This window comes from Amia ocellicauda, chromosome 23, assembly GCF_036373705.1.
Source record: "Amia ocellicauda isolate fAmiCal2 chromosome 23, fAmiCal2.hap1, whole genome shotgun sequence".
In the NCBI taxonomy this organism is placed as follows: Eukaryota; Metazoa; Chordata; class Actinopteri; order Amiiformes; family Amiidae; genus Amia; species Amia ocellicauda.
The window spans coordinates 15,949,273-15,976,817 of record NC_089872.1 but is presented as its reverse complement, the minus strand read 5'-3'; the positions used below and the strand labels follow the sequence as shown (position 1 = coordinate 15,976,817).

At 35.4% G+C, this 27,545-nt stretch overlaps 2 protein-coding genes and 1 long non-coding RNA gene across 4 annotated transcripts in view; 1 reads left to right on the top strand and 2 right to left on the bottom strand.

The window, feature by feature from the left end:
- The window catches only part of LOC136719153 (isoaspartyl peptidase/L-asparaginase), a 145,984-nt gene that overhangs the window by 23,122 nt on the left and 95,317 nt on the right, over positions 1-27,545 (top strand). The gene's annotated exons all lie outside the window — the stretch shown is intronic.
- Positions 753-15,472, bottom strand: LOC136719189 (uncharacterized). Its single transcript, XR_010805375.1, has 4 exons — positions 15,074-15,472; positions 6,530-6,639; positions 4,180-4,273; positions 753-1,099 (listed from the first exon to the last, which is right to left on the bottom strand). It is a non-coding gene; the product is annotated as an uncharacterized LOC136719189 (long non-coding RNA).
- khdrbs2 (KH domain containing, RNA binding, signal transduction associated 2) overlaps positions 15,565-27,545 on the bottom strand; it is a 66,413-nt gene continuing 54,432 nt past the window's right edge. The window contains exons 7-9 of the mRNA XM_066697045.1: positions 22,301-22,383; positions 19,641-19,699; positions 15,565-17,228 (exon numbers count right to left, since the gene is read on the bottom strand). Coding sequence (XP_066553142.1) covers positions 17,131-17,228; positions 19,641-19,699; positions 22,301-22,383 — 240 coding nt within the window. The 3' untranslated portion in view covers positions 15,565-17,130. The remainder of the gene's footprint in view (positions 17,229-19,640; positions 19,700-22,300; positions 22,384-27,545) is intronic.

Below are 27,545 nucleotides of genomic sequence, written 5' to 3'. Positions count from 1 at the left end.
ACAGGACAACTGCACCGCATCAAAGGGACGATGGATGGGGTATGTACCATTAAATCTTGGACGAGAACCTCCTTCCCTCAGCCAGGGCATTGAAAATGGGTCGTGGATGGTATTCCAGCATGACAATAACCCAAAACACACAGCCAAGGCAACAAAGGAGTGGCTCAAGAAGAAGCACATTAAGGTCCTGGAGTGGCCTAGCCAGTCTCCAGACCTTAATCCCATAGAAAATCTGTGGAGGGAGCTGAAGGTTTGAGGTGCCAAACGTCAGCCTCGAAACCTTAATGACTTGGAGAGGATCTGCAAAGAGGAGTGGGACAAAATCCCTCCTGAGATGTGTGCAAACCTGGTGGCCAACTACAAGAAACGTCTGACCTCTGTGATTGCCAACAAGGGTTTTGCCACCAAGTACTAAGTCGAAGGGGTCAAATACTTATTTCCCTCATTAACATGCAAATCAATTTATAACTTTTTTGAAATGCATTTTTCTGGATTGATTTGTTGTTATTCGGTCTCTCACTGTTAAAATACACCTACCATTAAAATTATAGACTGATCATTTCTTTGTCAGTGGGCAAACGTACAAAATCAGCAGGGGATCAAATACTTTTTTCCCTCACTATATATATACACTGACCTATTTATTATTTATTATTTATTATTTATTATTGTGTAAATATAAACCAGTAGAAAAGAGTTAAGAAATACTTTTTAATAGAAATTGCAATTAATAGAAATATTCATAAAAATGAATTTCGCAACAGTGTTCAAGAGTATAAATTCAAAGGAGAGCTTAACATTTCTTCCTTGCAAAAGACTGTAAAAATCAATAATAAACATAATTGGTATGCAGATAGAAGTATAGCAGTCGCTGAGGCATGCTGCTATGTGTCTCTTCCGATTTGTTTTCCTTTTTACTTTTTTCTTTGGGTTTTGACAAACTCAGAAGTGATCAGACTGAGGCCGGCCAGGGAATTGAGCAGATGGGCGGGGCATTCCAACAGGTTAGGTCCTGCTACTTCGCTGGTCTCCGAAAGAAGATTGCATTGCTGAAAGACTGTCAACATTTGAAGTTCCTCTCTGAATTATTGCTGGGTTCCTGAACAGCATGAAGAAAAGCGAAAGAGACAGGAGGAAATAAATTATACAGACCTAGCAAGCACACATCTTTCTCACAAAAAAGAGCTTACAATTTACAGGCTTTTAAAACAATAGAAGTCAAACATCGTATCAGTAATTAAAACGATTACCTTATTGTTAACCGATATCTTATTTCCAATCAATTCTTCATTTTTGGAATTCACCTGACTTAGCAATTGTGCAGTGAAAAGGTATACTTTGTACGAAGCAATGCATATAAATCATGTCACAAGCTAAAAACAGTATAGGGGAATGAAAATGCAAGGTTTATGAAACAAAATTGAAAACTGTCAATTTGTAACCATTCGAAGGGCATTGTGGTTATATGTTGTGCACATTTTACTCACAGCTGTTTTAAGTTCCAGCAGACTGTAATAAGATATTTCCAGGCCCAGGACAGTATAAAATATTGAACATTTCTCCACCAGTGCACTGCAAGAACACTTTCTAATGTTGTGTTTGTGCCCTCAGCGATACCCGTGTTTCATCTTGGCTTTACTGTCAATTAGAGTCAGGAATTGACAGTGACTGGGGTTTTACGCTGGCTGAGATGCTACCAGAGTGACTGAATTGCTTGCAGACAGGCAGCAGAAACAAATATGTTTGGGTCAGTTAGATGTGAAAGGTGAGGGGCTTTCAGTTTACTGAAACATATCCAAGGACTTAAGAACTTGGCACTTCAGGCTTAGCCCTTTTGGCCTTCCAGATCTGTAATGGCAGAATGGATTGCCATCTCCCAATTTGTCTATAAACCCCATGCAGAACAAATTTAAACTGTTTGGCACTGGTGTGAGGATCAATACCCAAAATGGCTATCTTTAATTATATTGCATTTATTTTATGCAATTATAAGCTCCACTATTAGATCAATAAAGATAAATTCTCCTCATCCAGGTCTCATCTTAGCTGAGACCAAAGGGTGTACTTCAAAATTATGTCAAATGTATGGCCTGCTAAATAGGCAAATAAAATGGTATGAACAAAGCTCTGAGAGGGAACAAAATAGCCATTTAATTTTTGCTGGCAATACCTACATTGGATGAAATATCTGGAATAAGAAAACTATTTGGGAAGGAGTCTCTCTAGAAAATGTGCTGTTTAGAGCTTTTGAGTGATGAAATATTTACCCAGAATGCAGCACAGTGACAGATTTTAGCATCATTTCACAATCCGCTTGTGCAGTCAGTATGATATTTCAGGTTATTATACAGAGGCATTAAATTTGCATGATGGTTCACACAGTACAAGGAAAATGTTTTGATGCCGTAAAGTGCAGCTGTAGTTTTAATGATGTGTATTAGATTTGAAAAATGCCACTTTAGACATTTAACAATTTTATAGGTCAATTTTCAGAACACAGACGGATGCATAATTAAATTACCATTGAAAGCATTTTTCTTCTCTCATTCTTTTTTTTTTAAACACAGTTATATAGTACAGTAATGAAATTTCATCATAAGGATTAATTTATTATGGAGGAATGTTATTTCCTTGTTAAGACGGTACGGTTAATGTTGCCAAATAAATCTTTGTGTAATCTTTACTGTTTATACAATTCTGCTACTCACTGCTAACATGTTTTTCAAAAACATTTTCTTCATAATAACTGATGATTGCAAGAACTATTTAATCATCATTGACTGATCTATTACTTATTTAGAATGAGGTTGAGTTTATAGTAATTCAGTAAAATACATTTGTATATATGGGAAGGATCTTTATTCATTGATGCAGTGATTTGGTTTATGAAATAGGATTCTCACTGATTGGGCGTTCATGAATCAAGGTGTCAGAAATGGGTCTGTGTGTTGGCACATTGTAAGTGTATGTTAAGTGTTTTAATTACATCAGTTCTGTCAGTAAGAAAAAATAAAGTCCCTTTGGGATCTACAATTTTGCTGTGAAACAAAATGTAAAAAAAATGCTTTTAAAAACATATTTAAATCATAAGTGCCAAAAATTCAAAGTCACTTAAACAGGATAATTGGCATTTTTTAAATAACCATTCTTCTCTGCATTATGCATTCTTGCTTGTAGTGCGTTTCAGGGTCAAAATGGGGGTCTATGAGAGAACTTCACCTTAAACCTCCAAACGGTGTATATGTTTCAATCAATATCTGATGCAGACACTGTGTACTCATGCACCTCTGACATACCTCACTGCTTCATTCTGGAGAAATGGTATGCTGAAGACACAAACATTTTACAGAACTGAATGTCAGTGACAAAAAGCCATTGCTGTTTAATGTACTGTACTAATTAGTGTCATGCTGCTGGTATGACAAGAAGCCATTTTCTGCTGTGTTCTCTGTAGAATGACTCATCTCCAGATGAACCTTAGGAAATGGAAAGCCCACATAGAAATAGTACCTCCTCTGTACTGCTTTTGTAGCATTTTTTGTATTTTGCTCATAACAACAATGGGAAGAGACGTGTTAATAGCAGCTGTAGATATCTTCTGGTCTGGGATGCATTTTTTCTCTGCTCATTACTCATGCTCTGGGTTAGGTAATACAAAATACTGTTTTAGTTATTGGAAGAGCTGCCTAGGCTGGTGCAAAGTAACATGAGTAAGTACGCTTGCTATTGTCAACATTTTTTGAAAACTGACAGGTTTTTTTTTGGCCACCTTTTGGAAAATCAGATCCTGCCACTTGTTTTTCCTTAGGTCTTTCTCACCAGAGAGCAATGCTGTTATTGCATCTAAAACACTCAGTGTGTTTTGTTTTGTTCTAGGAACTGCAAAACCATTTAGCACCTGCTATGTTATTAAAAATTTAAATATTGTAATATTTCCTTTTTTTCCCCTTCTCCAAAGTCTGGTATAAACAAACAATTTCCTCTGTGAACGATAAGGGCAGAGGATAAACAGACATATTTTAAGTGTCTGCCATCTAATGTGTCTAATCAGAGTCTACTGCTGATATATTAGACAGTGAAGGATAAGAGAATCTTGCCTAACTGGTCCGATCATTTAGACTTTTCTTGTCTTCATAGGAAGCCTAGTTTGACAGTGATTTGAACACACCAATTACTTACATGATCGGTGATGCAACTCTGAAAACAGGGACGTTATTTCCAGACCTCTTGACCAAAATCCTGCAGTTTTCATCTGTCATTACATCACTAACATCTGCAGACAAAAAATATATACAAATAAGTCATTCCTTTAAGTGATTATGAACTGCATTTAAACCTTTGGAAAATGCAGCTTTTTAGAACTAGGCCTACAGTTTGATACCCATGTTTTTTCACCTTTATTGTATAAAACTCTGAGAACCAGTAAAAGTTCTCTCTAATCTCTTTAACTATAAATATAGTTCTCTGTACAAGATACATGCTATAGCATGCTCAAACTTTCAAAGTAATTGCAGCTTTATCAGATCTCCACGCCACAAAAAAAAAAAAGTTATCTGGAGGTTTATTGATTTGCCGTGGTACTAATGTTTTCCCTCGGCATCTTCTAGATAAACGACTTCACCTGAATGTCAGTGCAGTCGGTTATCCAGCATTTCATTCCCATTGCCTAGTATCTAGAATGGGAAAATGTCAAGAAAAAGCCGTTTTGCTCGATTCAGGAGCTTCATACTACCACATACTGTTTGAGTGGACTGACAATTGGAGATATTTTGACCTTTACCCACTTTTTTACAGGTATTTAAGGTGAGCAAGTAGTTGAGGTCGAGATGGTTTGACTTCTCTGTACCTCAGTTTTAAACCTCATTTGGGCCAGTTGATCCAACATACTACGAGGACAGGACCATAAACATTGGTTCTGAAGAGCCACATTTTACTTGGTTTTATTGTTAACCTAAATTCTTCAACTTAATGTGTATGAAATGTACGTTTGGATCAATTTAGTCTGCACCTTGTACAATGAAGTGAAAATAAGGTTTTTTCACTCCATTTTGCTCACCACTCTACAAATGGCTGAACAATCTGTGAATCAATTGTTTCTGGAGGGATTTCAGGCTTTCCCACTGTGGCTTTTCATTGTGTTTCATACATCCCAAACTCTTTTTTTAAGGGTGTTTCTGACAAGCTCACGTTTCCAGTATCTCAGCGGGCACAGAAACGTAAAATGTGCAATAGAGCGATAGCAAGGCTCGATGAACGGTTATTATTTTCTTTTGTTTTCCTTTTAACTTTGAAGCATTTGTAAATGAGCTCTGAGTAATATTTATTAGCTGGAATTAAATAGTACTATATATAAAGAAATACACACAAACATATGCTCTGAGCTCAGGGATGTTAGCTCACAGTGTCTGTAAAGCTGGTGACATGCTTGTTATGAAAATGGATCTGAAAGTGCTTCTGGCAATGTCTGTTTGAATTGGAACAGCAGCCTTCTTTCTTCTATAATAGAAATCATACAAAACTTCACCGCAGGGTGAAATTGGCTTGAAAAACAACCACCGTGCAGCTTTTGTCTGGAGGAAGGTTCACAGGTCCACTTAAATGTTTGAAATATTTTTTGCAGGCATTGTCTTTCATGTACAGCTAATTAAGTTTTGTTAATTTATTATGAATTTACTTTGACAACCCAGTCCCTTCAGTCAATACGTACTTCATATGGACTTAAATGTATATTGTTCTGTACTGTGTGAAATGGATACGTGCAGACACATTTGTACAGTTATACAAAGGAGAGATCAAAATGAATACTTATACTAGATTCCCACTGCTCCCAAGCTTTTCTCTGGTTGAAATGCACTTAATACTATAATATTATTAGGATGAAAAACATATTGTTGCAGACTCCTTATGAGTTGAACTCTAACATGAATGATTAATGAATGAACAATGGCATACAATATTTGTGATAATATGTGTTTCATTATTATGCTATTGCTATTATTTCATTTTAATTGACTTTCCTTAATGATGATCATTATTCTTAAAAAAAAAAAAAAAAAAAAAAAGAAAACACGAGTTTTAATCCCATGCTGACAGTCATCACACATCAACTAATTCAATTAAATTGGACATGTTTCCTCTGTTTTTACAATATAGGCTACTTTCTCATTGCCACCAGGCAGTTCATTATTCCTACTGAAGGTGACAGTCTCTAGCTATCATATGCAAGACATTAAATGGTATCACAATTCATTTATAGACCAAGAGCTTTACTGCATGTGAATAGCCAACCGATTCAGAATAAACCAAAACACTAAGAAGCTGTGCATGTTTTAGACCAGTGGATGTGGCTTCTTGACTATACTTTCAGTATAATAGTGATTCCACTTTTGTTTTTCTGTTTTTGATTGCCTTACTTCTTTCCGGAAGCTTCTGTTTTCTGCTTTGTAATCATCTTTGTGCTACTTGATCATCATTTCTAGGTTTTCTGGAGGTCAAGGCAATGGACTAAAGCAAAAATTCTAATACATACCCAGGCGTATAAGGCACTAATTTACTGTCCTGCACCTATCAGAGGTGAATGGCAGCTTCATTCGTCCAAACAGCCGTTTCTGCTCGCTCTGCTAATGAAATGTTCTGTACCTATCAAGTAAATAGAAAGCACAATTGAAATCAGAAATGTATTTGAAAAAAAAAGTAATAATCTGAAAACAATCTCCCATGTGAGGCAACATTCAATGTGCTGCATTACTGTCTGTAATATCTTCAGCATGTGCTTTTTCATATGCTAACTGACATTTCACAATGATCTGTGCTTCTAGGTAGCCTTAAACGGCAGTCAGATCCATAGCAAGCACAATTACAAATGTACTTTGTATCTGCACAACACATCATGCAGGAAATGTATAATTGAATGTACTGTTAAAGAAATAGACATTTTATATTCATGGCCTATGCAGATTTAAGAGAAGTAATGTTGTTGCATTTCTTTTACTGGCATGAAAATTATGCATAAACTGACATTCAACATTGTCAACACATTCCAGTACAATATTTCCATAAACGCATGAAGAAAAGTTAGAAATGCAGACTGCTGAATGTGGTCTTTCATATGACATGTTTAACCAAGGTCCTGAGTCCTTGCGGTCACTAATAACCCCAATGCAGTTTTTGAAAGGGAAGGATGGTAAGCCCTGTATATGTTTTTATTTGACCATTTGTGGAAAGATCAAAGTTTTGATTTGGTCCAGGCCTTAGTTTAGATACACTCGTAGTATGTCCTTGTTATAGCCACTAATTGCAATACATTTGGTAAAAGCAGAACGAATTACCTTGGAATATTTACATGCAGCATATATCATAAAATGTATTTATTTTTTGCATTGTTTCTTATACCTATGATGTTCCTTAGTGACATTAGAATCCAGATAATATTTATACTTTTCAAGGATATTGTAATTAATCATTAAGAAACATTAAGCATATTTGTTCATGAAAATGAAGATGCAAATGCAAATGACAGCTATCTATCACTATCACGACCTCCTTAATACATTTAAGTGCAGTTTCATATAAATTAACTGCTGTCTGCCTAATAGAGCATTTAGTAGTCCAAATAACATCAACTTTAATTGCTTCTGCTTGAAACTAGCAGCTTTAATGTCATATAAAACTACAGTCGGCTATTTGGTTTAATAGCCACCTTTTTAATGCACAGCTACTGTGAAGAGTTAAGTGCTCTTTCATATACTTGTAACTTAACGTCTTCAATGCTTTATTGGGACCAATAAACTGATCACAAGAAAGCCTTGCAAACGATTTTTTTTTTTTTTAAGTGATTTTGCAGAATAGATGCATTCATGCTTAATTACTAATGTAAATTATTTTGGGCAAATACAGTACGTATACTTAATGAATTCAGGCAAAGCTCCCCTCATTAATTCATGCTTTTGATCTACTTGCTACTAATGATGTATTACAAGCCTGTACTTCACTGACACAAAGACCATTAATCATTAATATTCCTTGGTCCCAAAGTAACTGGACACAGTTAGACTAGATGTGACTTGACTTTAAAAAAAGGAAACTATTGGGGGGTTTGAAAAGGACTCACGATCATGGGTTACCTTTTAATGCCTGTGAAACTCGTTCCACTAAACCTCCAGATCTTTTTAACCCAAAAGGCTGTTTATTTTCCTTTGTACCCTCACAAATTAGCATGGGAGTCCTTAGCAGATACAAATGAGATGCTAAGTATATGGACTTCAAAGTTAGTTCTTGACAACTCCCTACCAAGAACACAACTGAGAAATGACAAAGTTACCACCTGTGTGGAGCTGATTAAAAGAGACTGGCTGCTTTAATTAGCAAGCCCAGAGCCTTTCATCGCTCTGCCAAGTCTGTCCAGCAATATAATTCACTTGAATTGCTTTCTGAGTAGTATGTTAATAAGTTCACATCTAAAATAAAGCACAGAGAAAATACTTCAGGACCTGTATACAAAGGTAAAGTATGTTGTCTCCATTCAAGTGGAACTAATTTGCATTTATTGCTGTCCTGCATTTCAGTGGTTTTCTGTGTTTGTTCTCCAGTGTGGCAGACGGCATCCCTATGCATATGGTCACCTTGGCACATCATTGTGTCAGCAAATGAAACTCATCTTAATACCACTTTGGAAGCCGTTTGACTCAACATGGAACATCACCATTTTTGTTCATTTAAAACAGAAAACATGGAACACAATAAACATCTTGCATATGTTGAATAAATTATGCATGAATCGTTTCATCCAGGGAAGTCAGATAATCAAATTTACTGAATATATTACCTCTCCGTCATTGTGCATACAATTTGTGTAGTCGTAGACTTGTATAAATAGGAGAAAACTAATATTCTTGTGAAATTCAACAAATCCTCCAATAATGTGGTCTTTGCAGGCAATCATACAAATTCTGAAGCTAGTCACGGTCATTAGGGTTGGGTATTGGAGTTGTATTTCATATTTTGCTGTCTTATATGTCATTTTGTTAAAATACGCTCCCAGGTAACATCATTTTTAGGAGATTCGGGGTGGTATAGAAGCATTAAAAAAAAATGTAGAACCGATACCATTTCTTGTGGTGAAACCCTGCCAATGTAAACATAATTTTTTGATAGTTCCTGTATAATTTTGCACTGATGAAACTGGTGAGTCTTAAACATTTATTGTGACCTTTACTTCTGGTTCAAATTCTAGTAATTTTATTAATTAAAAATATAAAAGTACTTATACGTTATGTACAACATTTTTTCACCCTCCTTGTAATGAAAATAAGTATCCTATTGTGAAAAACCTTTCAATAATTATAGATCACACTTTACAATAATGGACACCAATTTTAATGAATTGATGTATGAATATCACAGGAAACATTGTCTGAGTTCTGCTGTGAATCGCATGAGTTACAAGGTCAGGATCAAGATTACGGAGAGGGTCAAAGACTAGGTTTGGGGATCAGGACTTAAACATGTGATCAACATCAGAACTCAGTGGAAGTCCATGAGGCATCATATGCTATTCCTGTAGGATTCATGCATTCATTCATTAAGAATCGGTGCCCATTATTGTAAAGTGTTAACTAATTATATAAATTGGGTGAATGTGTTGCCTTGGAAACGTAGTGCTGGGTTTGAAATGGTGTGGTTTGAAAATGATTGAAAAAGGGTATCTAGTGAATATTGATAATATGTGCACATATAATAATATTCAAACAGACTTAAATTTACCATGGAATAGGCTTAACTATTTCCAGTATAACAATTTGTATTTGTTCAGGTTTTCCCCTTTTATTCATGTTTTTTGTGTGTGGATGCTGGTAGTATTAGTATACCGATTGCATGAAGCCATTTGAAAGATATTTGCAATACATTAGGCTACTATATACCAAAATATAGGATACGTATTTGAAGGAAGCTAGTGGTCGCCTAGATATTTCTGGGTTAGAGAAATATTCATGAAACAATACCCAGATAATATTGATTTTCTTAGAGCTTCAGAGTTTATCTTCTTCATGTTTCCTTTTACGTAAAATAAATCGCCCCCAATGAGCCCATTCATCTGCCCACCCTTCACCTCCTTTAAGAGGAATCCTGGTATTGCAAATTGGCCTATTTAATATAGCAGGGATGACTAGACCAGAAAAAAAGAACTGACAAATAAACTAATTTATAGCATTTTATCTAGCATTTACAGTCAACTTTCAGTAACATTTCAGACCATTGCATTCCCTGAAGAATGCATCTAACTGGTCTCAGGATCCGTGCTGGATATCTTCCCCTTAATGAGTAGCACTGCCTGACCAACAACCGTATTTGCAGAATTGAAAAAAAAACAAAATCTCTTTGGCTTTACTGTGGGTGGACTGCTGTGTTGTTTTTGTAGAGAAGTCTCTAGCTGATTGTTATCAATATATGAGGCTTAATTTACATGATCCTTATAAAGGCTTTACATTAATGTGGGAATAATTCCCCAGCTCATTTTTATTCAGATGATTAATACCTTAATACCATCCAGCGTATTAAAAGATCATGTTTCAGCAGACATTCTATCGTATGATAATCACACCATCTCTGCTCTGCATATCTATTAGAAGAACGCTACCTTCGCCTAAAGAAGTGATAGATGAATACACTTGTGTATCTGATGCCCCTATCTAACCTACCATAGACATACTAGGACACCTCTTTAAAATGGTAGTAGTGGTGGTGGCGGTGGTGGCAGGGGGGCATAACATTTGGGCTGGCTGCCAATAATTCCCTGGCATGCTGTAAAATGGAAATCACTACAGTGCCCAGCCAGCTGTCCTTCAATGCCACAATACCCCGATACAGAAGCAGGCGCTGTCAGCATGGAATTAATTATGGCTGAATGTCAGCCTTGATAATTACCTTACTTTACTAAAGATAAACATTCACTTTGGCATATCTCTTTATTTTGTATGTTTTGTGACAGCAATACCGTCAGTGGGACAGGAATTGGGAGCTGAACTCAATTACCCTGCTGCTATTGACTCAGCTTTTTCAAATGTGTTTTTGTGACTGAATTGTGCACAGTAGTCTGGTAGCTGTATTCTAACCGGCACAAAACGTGATGCAGTATTATAGCGATGTGTACTAGTTATACAAGTTTGCCTCTGATTTATTTTCATAGTTAATATGTATATTTAATTTTAGAGTGTTGCATTACTTCTGTAGATCTTACCTCCAAGCAAAGCACATACAACTATTTTGTCTGTGTACATAATTAATCTTGTGTTGTAAACAAACCTTAACACATACCATTAATGTTAAACATAAGCACTTAGTTTAAATATTTTTTATATGTAAAGAGTTGTATTGAATAATACATTGTGGCAGTAGTGTGGAGTAGTGGTTAGGGCTCAGGACTCTGGAGTGGAGGGATGTGGGATCAGTCCCAAATGGGGGTACTGCTGTTGTTCCCTTGAGCATGGTACTTTACCTAGATTACTCCAGTAAATGCCCACCTGTATAAATGGGTAAAATGTAAAAAAATAAAATGTGATGTATTGTAACAATTGTAAGTCACCCTGGATAAGGATGTCTGCTAAGAAATTGAGTAAAACATAATAATAAATACATGTTGTATTGTTATATTTATGTTAGATGTATCACAGTAATGTTTAAAGAGTTGATTCTAAAGAAACAAAAGATTTCTAGCTGCCATATTAAATACACTTCTAGAAAATGTATCATTTCAATGTAAGGAGGAGTGTGTGATCAATGAGGAGCAAATATTTGTGCATGACTTGAATTAAAAGGAATTTCTTTAGCAGTTACCAACAAAATGTAATTGGAAATATATTTTTTCAAGCACAACCGAGCAGTTTATTTTAATTTTTGTCATTATAAAACATGTTTATAATTACTGCCAATAAAAGAAGAAAGAAACAAATGCACAACTAATGGGAAGATGATGATGCAAAAAAGGCCTTAGTGAATTCCAGTCGGTGTTTTATAGCCAAGAAATTAGGATTGAAAACAAAATTGTTTGGATTTTGAATCCATGGGTTTAAGAAATTAGCCAGAAGGCTGTTAAAGACATCCTTATGCTTATAGATGGATTAAAACCCTTAGCCAGAGATCAGTAAAATATATCCTTCTGTTTAATAATTTATCCATGAGCTTTCCCTTTTTACTGTAGCATTCGCTGCAGGTATACATTCCCGTCATGGGCAATATTCTGGAGAGCTAAACAAGGGTCAATTCACTTTTCTTGGCATGAAACAAATCGACAAGCCAGCCCAATGCTTGTGTACACCTAGCACAGAAGTACACAAGAAATCCACAGCACAGATGTTAGCAGATAGCAGGATGTAGGGGTAAAGATGATCTTAAATATATACTTAAATTTTAATTCAAAACTACATTTTCTCCTATATAGGCCTACACTATTGCGTGGGGAGCGAAAGGATAGTTATCTTCTGGCCTAGAACCTTGAATATGGAAATATGTGTTTTTTCTGTGTTGTATTTTTTCACCTTACAAAACATACCACTTCCTTTTTATGAACCCAGCCAGCTGTGTTTCATATAATGCCAAAGTATACATAATGTAGAATTTGAATCTGATGAAAGGAAAATGATCCGTGCCATGCTTTGTGCTTTTGTATTTTGTATAACTGGTAAATAGCCTCTAATGAAGTGTGTGGTAGGAGATTCGTCTTATCAAAAAATGTTTCCCCTTTTAGTCATTACTCACACTTTACACCTCTTCTAGCCACAAACATCTGTTCAGTTTTAATCGTTATCTGGTCAGTCTTCAGTATCTTAATACTTGTCAACAGGCCAGCCTGTGTTACTTGATAGTGCTGTGTTGTTAAGTTGCATCTAAAGCACTGTACGGACTATAGATTTTTGTTTTATTTATTTAAAAATGCATACTGCATTATTTAATACCACACAACTGAGTCCAACTACAGTGGCAGAATACATAGCTAGAGCCAGATGGACAAACTATGTGAAGCCTTTAAAGATTGCAGAAGCAAGTTGAAATGTGAACATGGATAAACATGGAAAATAAAGTTTTGTCTTGTTTATTTTCCACAATGCATATTCCATAAATAAGGGGAAAGCTGCACTGTCTTATGAGTTGTGAATGTTAACACAATAACATGGAATTTACATTTACACTGGCACAAAAAATAGTGGTGTAAAAAGACTGTTTCTCTATTTAGGTTACACATTATGATGTTTTGCTGTAGAAAATATGCCTATAAATAAAGGCATACATCGAAGCAGTTTTATGAACACATTGAGGTGGATACTGGTTTAATGTTCATTCAGTCTTACAACAATGAAACTGTATTTTTAAACATCTTAACAAAGACCAACAGGTGAAATTATGGTATGATTGTCTTTGAATGCTGTGTGAATGGGTTATCTGTGTACAATTGGGATAAATGTTTAGATACTGCCATACTGTCTTTTGGTTATGCATAGCTACAGTGGGAAGAAAGTAAATGTTTACATATATATCAATTACATACTACTAGTGGTAAAAAACAGTGGTTAATAAAACAACCAAAGCTACTAAAAGAGAAATACTAACATGTTTGCGCCTCTCAAAAGCTACGAAACCACTGTTCTTTTCTATCATTCCTAATAGGGCCTAAGCCTTAAGATGCAGCAAAGCCCAGCACAGCAAACACAATCTGAAATGCACATATTCATTCCTCGTTCTCTTTATTCAAGACTCTCTTTTGTTCTCCTTGTTGCTTCCTGGAATTCAATATCATGCTAGGATTAATCCCTTTAAAAATCTCTCCAACAACATGCGCAACGCAACACAAACTGGAGCCTCGTCGGGGGGCTTTAGGTCTAGCCGACATGTTTAATCTAAAGAAAGAAATAAGAAACTCCTTCGCATTGAGGTCGAGGAAGGAAAATGAGATGAATATCTGCTTATTAAAACCTTTAAAGAAGCTTTGCGCAGTAACAGGACTGGAGTGCTGTCTTTCTGTTTGACTAGCTATTTGCTGCTTATTCTTATAAAGTTCCTAAGTTATCTAATACTTTTAGTTACATTAATATATGAACTGGGTCTTTTTCTACCAGCCAAGTATTTCTATTGCTCTTCTGTATAAATTATTAAAAGATACAATAACCACAAAATAACAAACACAATTGTATTATTACCTTGCATTTTCCTGTCCCTTTAAGTTTTTTTCACTTTCACACCATGTAATAGTATTAAACTTTTGTGAGAAAAAGTAATCTAATTTTGTTTCATTTCAGTTATCATTACCTTTACAATTAAACATTAAAAAAAGCAATAAAACATACTTTTTCTTCTAATTTAATTCGCATATTTACAGAAAAAAAAAGATTACAAAGGCAGCCAATCAATTTGGACAAATCCAATTTCTCACTGGAGTAGAACATTAACAAGGAAATCTCATGCACTCAGTTCTGTATTAGAAAAAGAATAAAACGTCTACCATTTTTCCACTTGAAAATGAAAAAAAGCTTTCTATTTAGTATTCTGGGCCATTGCAGTTGGCTGTTCAGTGACTTGTTGTTATGGAAGTCCAGTATAAACTCACAAAGTTCAACTTTAATCCAGCTGTGACCCAGTCAGCCAATATATAACTGGACAACTATAATTAGTTAACACCCCTGGTTGTTCACAGAAGCTCAGTGTATATGTGCTGGAGTGAAAAGCAAGGTCATAGCCATGATAAATTAAATATTCTTGGTGGGGGGGGGCTTTAAATGTTAAGAAATACAAATATGTCCAGTAGATGGTGCTAGCTATATTAATCAGAGAGACTACATCTGCCTTACATACAAACAGGTAAATGTATTCATGTATCTTAAGAGATGGATAGTCAGATGTTTCTCATAGGACGTTTAGGCAATTACAAAATGTATATGTCAAGACACATTTTGACTGTGAACAACAATGAGATACTGTTCATTCAAATAAACAACCCAGCCATATTCAGCCTAATACTACTACTAATATATGCACATGCTATAAAGAGACAACTTGAAAAGATTAAGAAAAATAAACTGCTTACCTTTATTTTATATTCTTGCCCCCACTGAGGAGTTCACAGAATATTTGATACCTGCAGAAAGACAACGTGTTACTTTGATGGAAATAATTTAAATGCAGCCAAATACAACCAAAATTAACAAAAATACAATTTTAACAAAACATATAAAGAGCAAAGTCTAAAACAGTGTGCAAGCATGCAACATAACCTGAAAACACTTTTATTCACAAGGTAATATAAGGTTATAGCCTGTGTTACTATCAAAAAAGTAAACCAATCAGGGTACAAAAGAAGCCATCATCATTATTAATGTAAAATTACATTTCAAAATAAACCATTTTGATTGCCCTAAGCCATTCTTGCAATCCTTTTTTTTCTTGAAAAACTTAGGTTATATATCTGAAGTTTAGCAAGAGAGTAATTAATATTAATTTTAGTTTGTTTTATTGATTGCAGGTTTATGTTTGTGCATAATATCGAAGTCACTAGTTAATGTTAATTAGCGGGTTTTAAAAAGCCTAGGCACCTATTTGTGGTTAAGTTTGGAAGGTTTACTTTTTTAACTATTAGTAACTTTATAATTTATAATTGGTGTTGCACATAATTAGTTATTATTAATGTTACCTGATTAATGTTTAGTCATCCTTTGAGTCCTGCGATATATTTCCTTAATAAGCATCAGCCATCAGGTCTGATAGTCAGAAAAGAAAATTCAGCTCTCTAACACTGCCTTCACTGGCGGTGATATTTAGCACTGGAAATTACAAATACAGTTTTCTGAGGTAGAATAACAGCAAGAAAAAGAAACAGCTGGGCAGTGACACTGATGATTTGCTGGTAAAGACACTGTAATCTAAATAATGCATTCCACTCACTCCTCTGAGTGAAGACAGAAATGTTACTCTATGCAATGTTCACATGTTTGATGGGATATTGAATGTGCTGGGCAACTCAAAGGTTGAAGGCATTTAGACAGTCTAATAGTGGTAAGTGGTCTTACCTCATTAATCTCCATTACATTCTCACGAGAGACATGCTAATGCAAACAAGTCAATCAGAGTTTGTGTTTAGTAAGATCAAACTTAAAGGATAGTTTAAAATCCATTTATTGTTCTAAACAGTTTCTTTCATTAACATGTTATACATTTATGAAACTAACCAAGATTCAAAGAACAGTTTAGCTTGTTAACGTTTAAATTATTTAACAATCAGTGCGTATTAATACAGGTTTATCCTTACACAAAAGGTCTTAAGACAGAGTTTCTAAAAAAATCATATATATTTTTTGTAGTTTTTTTCTTTTTATGTATCAAAACATTTTAGCCATATCCTGAAGGAGAAATAAAGCAGGCATTTAGTGCTAAAAACAAGTAATTCAAAAGTTTAAATTTTTACAAAAAGATTTCAGCTTTATTGACAAATTATGGCAAAACATATTTGACAATTTATGGTCACCTATTTAGAGAAGCTTACACATGGTGCTTTATGTCCTTTTTTATTTTTTTTATTTTTAAACAAATACAGGTTAAACACCGAACAGAGCACTTAAAGTTAGCTACATACATAGCTGATTGCTTTCAACCCCAATAAAAAAGCATTTAAAATTAAATTTACAAACTCAATATTTAACATCATAAAACTAACAAGTATTAAAGTAAACAAGTTATCTACAGCTTGGTTATTGTCAGTCTCAAAAGTTGCTGGTTCTTGCCTCCAATCGTGAAACCAGGATTTCTAGTGTGTGGCTGGAGGCATCAGATCTGTAGCAACTTCATGCTTTTTATTCTGATTGAATACACACAATGATTGACAACCAAGAGAACAGCATTCCAATGCATGGTTTATTGACAAAGCTTTTTTTTTGTTGTTGTCTGTTTGTCTGTCTGTTTTAAGTCCATGTTAAAGAGGAGCAATGCTGACACTATTCAGAGTTTTAGGTAATGCAAGATGTACGCAAGATACCCGAGAGCACAAATCCCAAGGGTAAAAAAGAAAGGGACTATTACTTGTCTTGCTTATGTGGGGACCACAGGATATTAATGTAGTCTTTGAGTTGAGGTCATGGACGTCGATCACCTTCAATATCTACCATAGGGGTGTTCTCTGTAGCCCCCTCGCGATAACCTTGCTGGTGGGGCTTTGAGTGTAGGGCGGGCTGTGGTCCAGTCTTCTTCAGCTAGAATTAGAACAAAATAATTGGACAAAAAAAAAGTAAAAAAAGGGGGGGACACTCATTTAAACCTCATAACCCTTCAATTCCAACCCTGATGTAGGCCTATAAGGTGCAGTTGCTTTGGTTCATCTAGGGCATTGCTGTAAAGCTTCTTGAGATCCTGACATGAAAGCGCAATAATATACAAAGCTGAATTGTGGTGGAAATTCTCATATGAATCGATCTGACCACAAGGATTGATACAGGAAGTAGATGAGGAGGGATTCCTGTTTCCACTGATGGACGATAATGAAGGTGGATTTTGTTTCAGCAGTCACAACTAGGAACTCTTCGTCAACATTGGTCACCGATTTTCGCGTGGAATAAGGTGCCTTTCCTTCCTTGGAGCTTTTACAAGATCAATGAGGGATGTTGGTCCTCAGGCAATGTTTTGAAGCATTTTAGGCACACAATAGTATTCAAGGTCAGTCTTTTCTGTAATTGAGTGTCTTTATCTGTTGCAGAAAAAACAGTCTAATATTGTATTGATTAATTTTTTTCTGTTTATCATACATTGCTGCGGTTTAACATTTGGCAATGCAAGTACAATCTCCGTGTCTTACTGAAATGTTACATTACATCTGTGTGTTTCTCAGGAAATATTTCTAAAATCAATATCAAGGCCAAACTGCTCCAGCACAGTGAAAGTCCACATTATATAATCAAAGTTCTAACTTTATCTGTAGTTTTCTTTATAGCCTTTTACAAGAAAATATATTAATTTCAGTTCTTCAGCGCGGGGTAGACCCTGAGATTCGAGCACCTGTCAACAGTTATAATATGGCTTTCACTATAATTCCTTTAATTAAGGATACTGATTCACCAAGTGTAATGACCGTATGCATATCCAATAGATAAGTTTAAGATCATATAATACCTTCTCATTAAAATAATTATTCCAACACCATCTCAAACACATTCCCTACTTAAGATGATATATGGTCACTGTATAAGTCATTAAATGATTATAAAGCAGGGAATAAAATAACACTCTAGTTTTTCACTATGTTGCAAATACAAAATTGGCAGCCTCAGAAGAAAACCAGAGTACAAACAGCACAGTGCCAAGAATAGCAGGATCCATCATATCAAGTAAACTCCTACAGGGGTACGTTGATGAAATGTGGGATTCTGGCTGGAGTTAGTGTCAGATACGCTACACAGATAGCTGCAAGTCCTCCCTTTCAGTCAACAGATTGACTGTGCAAAGGCAAGTCAATAACAAGGCTGTGGCAACAGCTGTCCAGGTAGGCCAGGCCTTAAAGAGAGGATACTCTGTTGACACTGGTGATCAGACACCAGCCAGCCTTGCAAAGATGGCTGTTTATCCATCTTGACTGTGAAACATTATCGTCACAACAGGAGATGTTATGGGAGCACTGCCAGGCCACTTCTTTCGGTTGCCAGATTTATCCAACAAAAGCAATGGACCTTGCATATGCATGCTGGCTGCACCAGTCTTTCAGCTTCTGGAAAACTGTCAAAGTCCTACTTCTTCTGTTGCCACCCTGTGGAGGAGTAGGAGTGAAAGCAAAACCCTCACAAAAGTTGACTAGTAACACTTGGATGCCAGGTAGAAGCCTTGGGGAGGATGATGGGAACTATTTATTACTTGGTTGTTGAAGTGTTGTATTATATACTTGAACAGTAGTGCAGTACATCCAACTTCACAAATCCTTTTCAACACCTATCACTTGAGAACTGGTGTTCCTTGGCGATGGTAAAGATATATAGGCCACCCATCGGAAAGACAGCTAGGAAATCTTTCTTCTACTGTTACCAATTTCATCACTGGGTCATAATTGTATATTGCGTAATGTCATTTACACACAAAAAAAGATGGACAATATGACATGCCTATACACTTTAAAGTTATCAAAGAACCATTGTAGAATGATTTTAAAAGGTCTCTTTTTAATATAAACAATTAGCCAAAATAGTAAATGTGAATCTGAACTCAATATTTTTGTCTCTGGATTAAATAAATGCATAGTCATCCTGTAGTGCAGCTTTCCCTTCACCTTATTCGACACTGTCCTGGTACTGCTTTGTTGTCACTTCAATAGATCTGACACCTGGCACAGTAAAACACACTCCACTGCTAATCAGTGCGCTTGCTGTCCCCGTGGAGATCAATTCGAGAGTGTCTGATTAATTGCTGGAGGAATTTTGTTCAGAATTGATCTGTCCTGGGTTCTGGCCCCAAACTCTGTAAGCCAAATCTCAAGGTGGAATCAAACAAATCAATTTTGTCTGGAGTTTGTAGAGAGAAGCAGGAAAAAAGGGAAGAAAGCAAGAGCATTTTTGGTGATGTCAGTGATTGATTACTTTCTTTGTTTTTCTTTGAAAATAGAAAAGCCGGAGAGAGATACTTACCATACGTCTCATAGGCTTCTTCACTCGTTCCATGGCTGTATTCGTAATACTCGGGGATACTAAGACAGAATGAAAGAGTAATTATGGGTAAATACTCAACAGATACTCCAAATACATGGTTTATGGAGAAAAAATACGATATGAGAACGCAAATGATCTGCAGGCTTCTGAACGCCAAGAAAACAACAAACCACTCCGATTTCTACATTTAATTTAGGTCTCTATTGAACAGCTACATAATTATCCTTTACATGAAAAACTGTTATTGCACTAGAAGGCCAATCGGAAGTTTCATGCTTGTTTGTTTTTGGCGACAGTGGTTTAAGTGGTGACACTTAAACAAGAAATTGATTTAATTACAAATTATAGCAAGCCCATTTTAATGTCTTCAAAACTAATGTGGCAACAGCCATGTAATGAAAAGGGGTGAATTATGATGTGAAAAACTAATTAGAGCTCAATTATAATACCCCCGATATATAAGACTTGGTTTACCATTTTGTGCTATGGAGTGTTTTTCATACAATGATCTGATCATGTGCAGACATAGCTGCGCTCCAGCATTATATTGATGGCAGGAAATACTACAAAATACAATATTTTCTACAGTAGTGAGAAAACTATACAATGTGACAATAAAATAAAAAAACAAAACCAACAAAAACGAGGTTAACTGTCCAATTAAGGGAAAAACTACTTAGGTCTCAGGGGGCGGAAGGGTCTTATGTCTTTCAGTGCAGCTCAGCTCTTTTAACTACATTTTGCCTTTGTTTGTGAGATTTACAATTGTTCCAGGTCTGAGGCTTAAGTGACTTTGGAGATGTCAATAAATCCTGTAATACCAGAGGACTAGAGTTGACCATCCCTGGAATAACTAATTTCACAAACGGTCCGAGTGACTTTGAGTTCATTATTAGAAGCAATAATGTTATTAAGGTGGTTTATCACAACGTGAACGTGACTAAAGGGCGCCCTCTGTTCTACTAGGTAGTCACCCTGAGAGAGGTGGGGTACTGAATGTTAAATGGTGCCAGAAGGAAAACATTTGCCGCACAATTACTATTATGGGCAGATGGGAAATCAAAGAGGTACCAAAGTAACACTCAAAATAGGTAGCCTTTTCTTTCTCTCTATTTCCAGATTTCACATCCACTGTGTTTAAAGGGACTTGTTTAATCAAACGCTCCCATCTTTCTAATTCTGCCACCTGTCTCAAATGCTTAACTTGAAGATTTACACCTATATGACTTGAGTGGGACGAGACAAACACCCCAAACTAATAGAAACTCTTGCCATTTAATTGAAGTCGGGACACATATGGGACACACATGGGGAAATACACATGGACAGTTTTATGGGATTTCGTATCTCTGCCGTTCTATAATTGAAAGTAGCCTTTGCAGTAGTACAAAATGGTGCAAAAACACAGTATAATATAACTATTATATAAATGAATATGATTTTAGTATAATACTATATAAAGTAATATGTGTGTATATATAATAGCTTTGTTAGACAGCAACACATGGCTACATTTGCACATTTATTATTTAAAAATCTATAAAGCCTCCGGATTCGCATGTCTCTTTTAAGTCTCCCCCATTAGGTTTTCAAATCTCAGAAGATGCAGAGATCTTCAGTAATATAAGTAGTATTTTTCAAAGATTTTTAAATTCATGCATAGGAATTTTTAATGTGCTGAAAAGCAGAACCTCTGTGGAATTGTGATGAGTTCTGTGGGCCATTTATTCAGAGATGTGACCAGTTTTGTAACTTACTGGCAGCTGTATGTATTGAATTAATTAAAAACTGCAAAATTCAAATACACTTTTTGAAAATTGCTGTAAATTGATGGGTTCTACCTGAACTACAAGCAATTGCTTTCAGTGACCTACTATAAAAAAAGGTAAAGAGTTTACGGATTTAAAAAAGAAACATACAATTGAAAAAAACGAGCAAACAACAAACAAACAAGTAAACTATTCTATAAAGTATTTGTGAGCAGTTTAAAATGTATTATACCAGGTAAGAAGCATAATAAGAATAACAAGAATTATACTTTTAAACGGAAAGCTGGGAAAGAGTAAACTCTCTCTTTACCCATAGTCACAATTAGACTATCTAGTATTGTGGATTTATGAGAACCTTTACCTCCGTTATACATTCATTTATCCCTAGTATAAGTCCTACAGTGAGTTAAGCCATCAAACTGTAAGGTCTCACATAAATCGCAGTCCTAATAGTTTGTTTAAAGATTCATTTTTAATTTGGTAACATTCAAATTGTAATTTGTTTGTTAATTTGACAAAGAAAGTTAGTGTCTTAAATGTTTTATGAATGTATCCCATTGTCACTTGCCTAACTGGTTGTTCTGTACAGATATTCTGACAGCGCCAAGCAAATAATTCATGTAGTTTGGGGATTATGCATTTTAAGTTATAAATGAAATCCATGATATGGATAGACAATAGGAAATGATGAATGTTAGAAAGTTGATTGATGCAGTAATTACATCTGTCAGATGGTAAACTGGCTGTGCTGGGCTGTTTGTGAGCTGCTGTGCATCTTTGTCACAGTCTTGTAATATTTATATCTACTTTGTTTTCAATTGGGTTAGTAAAGGATGGCATTCTGTTATTACTGTTCTAGGGGAACTTTACCTTTGTGTCTGGCTGCTGTAACTGTCATCATACGCATCGTAGCTCTGATCGTCATATTCCCCATCGTATCCATCGTCATATCCCTAGAAAACAATACAAATCAATCATAAATACACATAATTGTAACAAATATCATCAAAATCACATGGAAATAAAACTTTTTGATAGTGCCTCATAATTACAATCCACAACTTTTAAAGACATGGCTCTGTAGTATTAGGGAAATCAATGAATATTACAGGCCCCTGTTCCTCAATTTAATCAAATATCTCAAGACCATACCAATAAACACGTAATTCCAAATATTGACAGATGTTTGCGAAGACAATCATTTTTTACTGCAGTCAATAAAGGAACTTGGCTAACAAACAACCCAGTGATATAGTCTGGAATCAGCCTATGACAGCTCAGATGGCTTTTACTGAAACGATCCCGATGATAAAATGTTTTTTTGTCTCTTTGCTGTTTAACCTGTTACTGGGAGTTTTCCCCAGAGGCCACCATTTAAATTTTAAAGGTGCATCATATATGCAACTTTCATACCGCTCTATATCAAAGCGATTCAAATGGTAAAACAGTCAACATGAAGTTAGAACTTTATTTTACACGCTGTTAGATGAAGCAACATTTCAGTACATTCAGGTTTTTGCCAGTTTATGACAGCTTTCTTTGCCTGAAGGAAGCCTGGCAGCTCAATTATAGAATACAAAATATAAAAACACAAGGGTCTGCTAGTGGAACCTACGATTTCAACACAATGTAAACCCTTTCCAAACGACCTGTCATGGAAATACTGTGCATGTCATATTCATTAACAATCACACTAAAACATTCTACATTATTTTTGCAGACAGAACAAATATAGGAAATGGTTCACAATATATTCTGTAGCTTCTGCCCATTTAAAATGAACTTTATATAATCCATCGGCTGCACATGCTGAATTTCTGACACATAATCCAGAACAAACAGCTGCTACTATACACAACAAAAATGCTTACCATTTATTTAGTTCAGTCAAGGTGACATATTTAGCTTTTAAAACCTTACACTGTTTCTAACAATGGTGCAATACACAGTGTTGCAGAACAAGAAAAACAAATCTGGGTTATGATTTGACTAATCTGTTTCTTGTTGTAATGAATTACACATGTATTTCGTAGTGCCAGGGATTTGACCCTTATCTTGTATTGCAACTGCTTTCAGTTTTCTTTCCAAAATAATCAAAGCTTGATCCATAGTGAATGCTAGGGAACAGTCCTCAGTTCACAAAAATAAATAATAATCATATACAATGGGGAACAGTTTATTCAGACGTTTTAATATTCTGATAAGACAGGTTAAGTAAAAACTATCTTGAAATGTTTATTGTGTTACATGTCAATATGTGGACTTTTGTCATCTTTAAAACTGCACTGTATGGTATCAAACTGCACAGAATTCGGCATCTTTTTATTTATTTTTTATATATATATACTCGCCAATTCTCAGCACCAACAGCATGAACAAAAGGACTCTGAAATCAAACTATTGTTGTCTGAATATTCCTGTCGCCTGTGGTGGGACGAGACCGAAGCCATTATGGCTTAATCGAATGGCCGTGCCGTTAGCTCCTGATGAGACTTTTGTTGACTTAAAAAGAGGGAAATGGGCTAGTGCTGTTTAAAATTATTATTTCTAAATCCGTTTAATAGTATAAAGGGAAAATTCATACTCCAGACAGTCCGCGAACAGTTTGGGATTGAACCAGAGTTATTGGATACTTCTCTGAAAAGAGCTAAGCCATGGTTTCATTACAGTGGATGCTCTTTTTCCGGAATTAGAGATTCTAAGTAGGCAGACGACTAACATGTGGTCCGAAAGATAATATAGTTCAGCTCTACAAATAGATTCCTTGAAATCTGAAAAATTAAGAGGGCTTTAATATGGAATGAGGGAGAAATGTGCTCTCGTACATCGCATGCCTCAGGTCAATTAGGTTGGAAACAAACCTCCAGCCCTCATGATACAAAACCAATGTATTTGGCTCTCAGAGACCGAAATTAAGTCCTGGAATCTCAGGGACATGATTATATGATGTAGCTTAAGCAATTGGATTTTCAAAAATGTGTGTTTTCCTTTATTTATTTATTTACAAAGATACTTTTGAAACGTATCGTATTTTTTTTTTAAACCAAACATGTCGCGAAAAGACTGCTGTGACATTCCAGAAATATATATACACATCTCTGTCTCCTAGATAATTAATGACCTGGAGATCATCAGAAACTGTTTTACTGGCATATAAAATTGCCAAGCAGATATGGAAGCAGCTTCTGATTTTTTCAGACACAATGTGTATTGCTTCTGATGAACACGGGGCAGGATATTGAAACATTGTTTACTTGTATAACATCACTTTTTTTTTTTTAAACAAATATGCATGAAAAGCAGTTCATAATACAGGCAAATCATTTTTCTAGTCTTCACAACTTCAATTCTTCAGGGAAACATTTTAATTAGCACACTGAACTTGTTTCTAATTAAATCTTTATTATTATTATTTTTTTTACTTTGCTGTGGTCTAATTATACAACCCAGTTATGTTTATACAACCTCCCCAATGTTTTGCTTGACTCCTAACATGTCCTGTTGGAGCTGATTAAAATAACTTGGAAACATCTGTAACTTGCAGCCAAATGAGAGCAGGAATTTTCTTTATTTATTTTCATGACAACTGAAGGAGTTACCTTTAAAACTCCTTTTGATTCCTTTGTTGTCAATGAAAAATGGGGCTGATTTCCCTGAAGGAAAGCTTCAAGATTGATTTCTGAAGTAAAGCCTCCGCATGATTCAGGAGGTGGAACAATTTCCCCTCGCTTATCAGTATCAATTAACTTTCCCATACATTGTGTATAAAGTGAAAATTAGCTCTGTGTTTGGTCTCCTTTCCCACTAAATTGTCAATACTACAGTCTGTCTTTGGTCAGTTTTACATCTGTATTAATTGAGGTTTCCTCCGACACAAGGTTGCTGGTATAGGGTTGTAACTGCCAGTATAGTATAATTATATAGTACTTGTATTGTTAAAATTAATATATATCTGTTCTGAAAATACTTCACCTACTAGAGCTGCAACAAGTGTAACAGAACAAGGCCTGTTCCTATGGGAATAATAGCATTTGCAGGTTATTAAAACATTAGTGTTGAACATTCACATTAAAGACTTTTTGTTGAGATTACAGGGTGAGGCATTTGTTAAATGTTATTTCCTGCACATATATACAATATTACAATGTCTGACTTTTAAAATTGATTGACCCTCTAAATTGTTGTTATTTAAGGGCATATTCCTTGAAATGCAAATCGAATAACCCTACAAACAGGGGCTGTTGTTATGAGATTTTAATTTATGTGCCAAAGTACATCGATTGTATGCCAATAGCATTTTATATTCAGGATGTGTTCTATCCAGAAGAAATGTACAAATGTTGTGTATGCTGCTCTGCATTCTCACATGTGTAAAGTTAATATGGGTACAGCTGATTGAAATATTTCACATCACTGCTCTTTAATATGAGTTTTTCAAATTGTGGGCAGCATCTTCCATTGGTGTGTGAAGACACTGTATGATCACATTTTCCATGGTAAGCAGACAATTCAGTCATCCCTCTGGCCTGGCAGCTGAACTAACAGACATAGTGATCACTAATGATACATTGTTTTAGAGAGAGAGAGAGAGAGAGATAGAGAGAGATGAACAAAAGAAAGAAAGAGAGAGGAACTATGAATGTTCAGCCAGTTTTACTTCAAACTCAGGTGATGAGTAAAATATCCCGGAGCTACTGTCATTTTAGCAGAAATGAACTGCATAAAGTGGTTGAGTTTGAGTGCTTTACACACCGCCTTGTAAAATAATGCCACAGACAGCAGCTGCAATCTGTGTAGGACTCTTGCTTTGAATGAAAACTAGAATGTTATTTATGAATATATATTTTGTCAATGAAGCTCCCTCACTTGTAAATTGATTTTAAAAAGTTCACAGAGTGAAGTATTCAATATGTTTCCATAAATTGGACCATTTTATAAAGGGACAATTAGCAATATAGGCTGGTGAACCTTTGAATGTGAGGGGTCTAAAATAATAAATGACATTTCAGGGCAATTATTTTATGATATAAACTATTGTCTGCATACAGAAAGCCAATGGCTCACTTTTGAGCCCTACGCTATATGTCCAAATCCTTAAAACTAGTCAAACAAAAATGCATTTCAATAACCATGATAAAAAAACACTGTGTAAATCATCCTAGTGCTCTTCGGTGGAACCCAAAAATAGGATCTTCAGACGTACACTTTGCATTTAAGTTCTTCTTTATGCTTTCCTGTCAAATCCATATTTATTCTGAACTGGTATCTCAAAGTTGTAATTACTGAAAGCGATGTCTCTTTACAAGCGCCATATCTTTCCCCCTTAAGAATTTCAAAGGTTTTACAAATACAAAGTGTTCTTTTGTGTCAATCATCCTCACAGTCTCTTTCCATTAATGCTGCCGCTGACATTAAAAAACACTTTTAAATCAAAGCATATGTTTAAATTTACATACACAATATGTAAGAAATGGTGATTTACTGATTTTCTCCTTCAGCCACCAACTTTCAAAACTTTTTGCAAAAGCATTAGTGTAATGTTTTGGATTCTGTCAAAATATAGGATGATAACCAACATTAATACTTTTCAAACCTAGAAAAGGATAATTCAATACATGATATGATAATTGTATTTCAGAATAGCTATGTGGATATGTGGATCTGTCACTCGCACAAAAACATTTCATTGAATCGGATATTCCTTATTTAATGGTATTCAGAAAAGATTCACTCCATCATCCTTTTTTTCCTTTTTCTTTTTCTTTGACTGACACTGCACTGGTGGACCATTTTTGCATCCGCACTACAATGTCAACAATCGCTTGTTTGTGTAGGGATATTATAGCTTGAGGAACACAGAGTTTTGACTTATGCTTACCCCAAGATATGAGTTTGGGTAGTTCAAAGTCAACAGGCTTTGACATAAACAAAATGCATGATTTGGACTCTTAATGTTTAAAGGTCATGGTAATGCAAAACCTATTAACATCCACTATTTATCTTAATCTTGTTTTATTACACTACTGTGTGCATTTTGCTTCCAGTATATTATGAAATATAGAATTTGCAACTAAAGTTTTGTATAGTATATATTTCTGAGATGGAGTGAGCACAC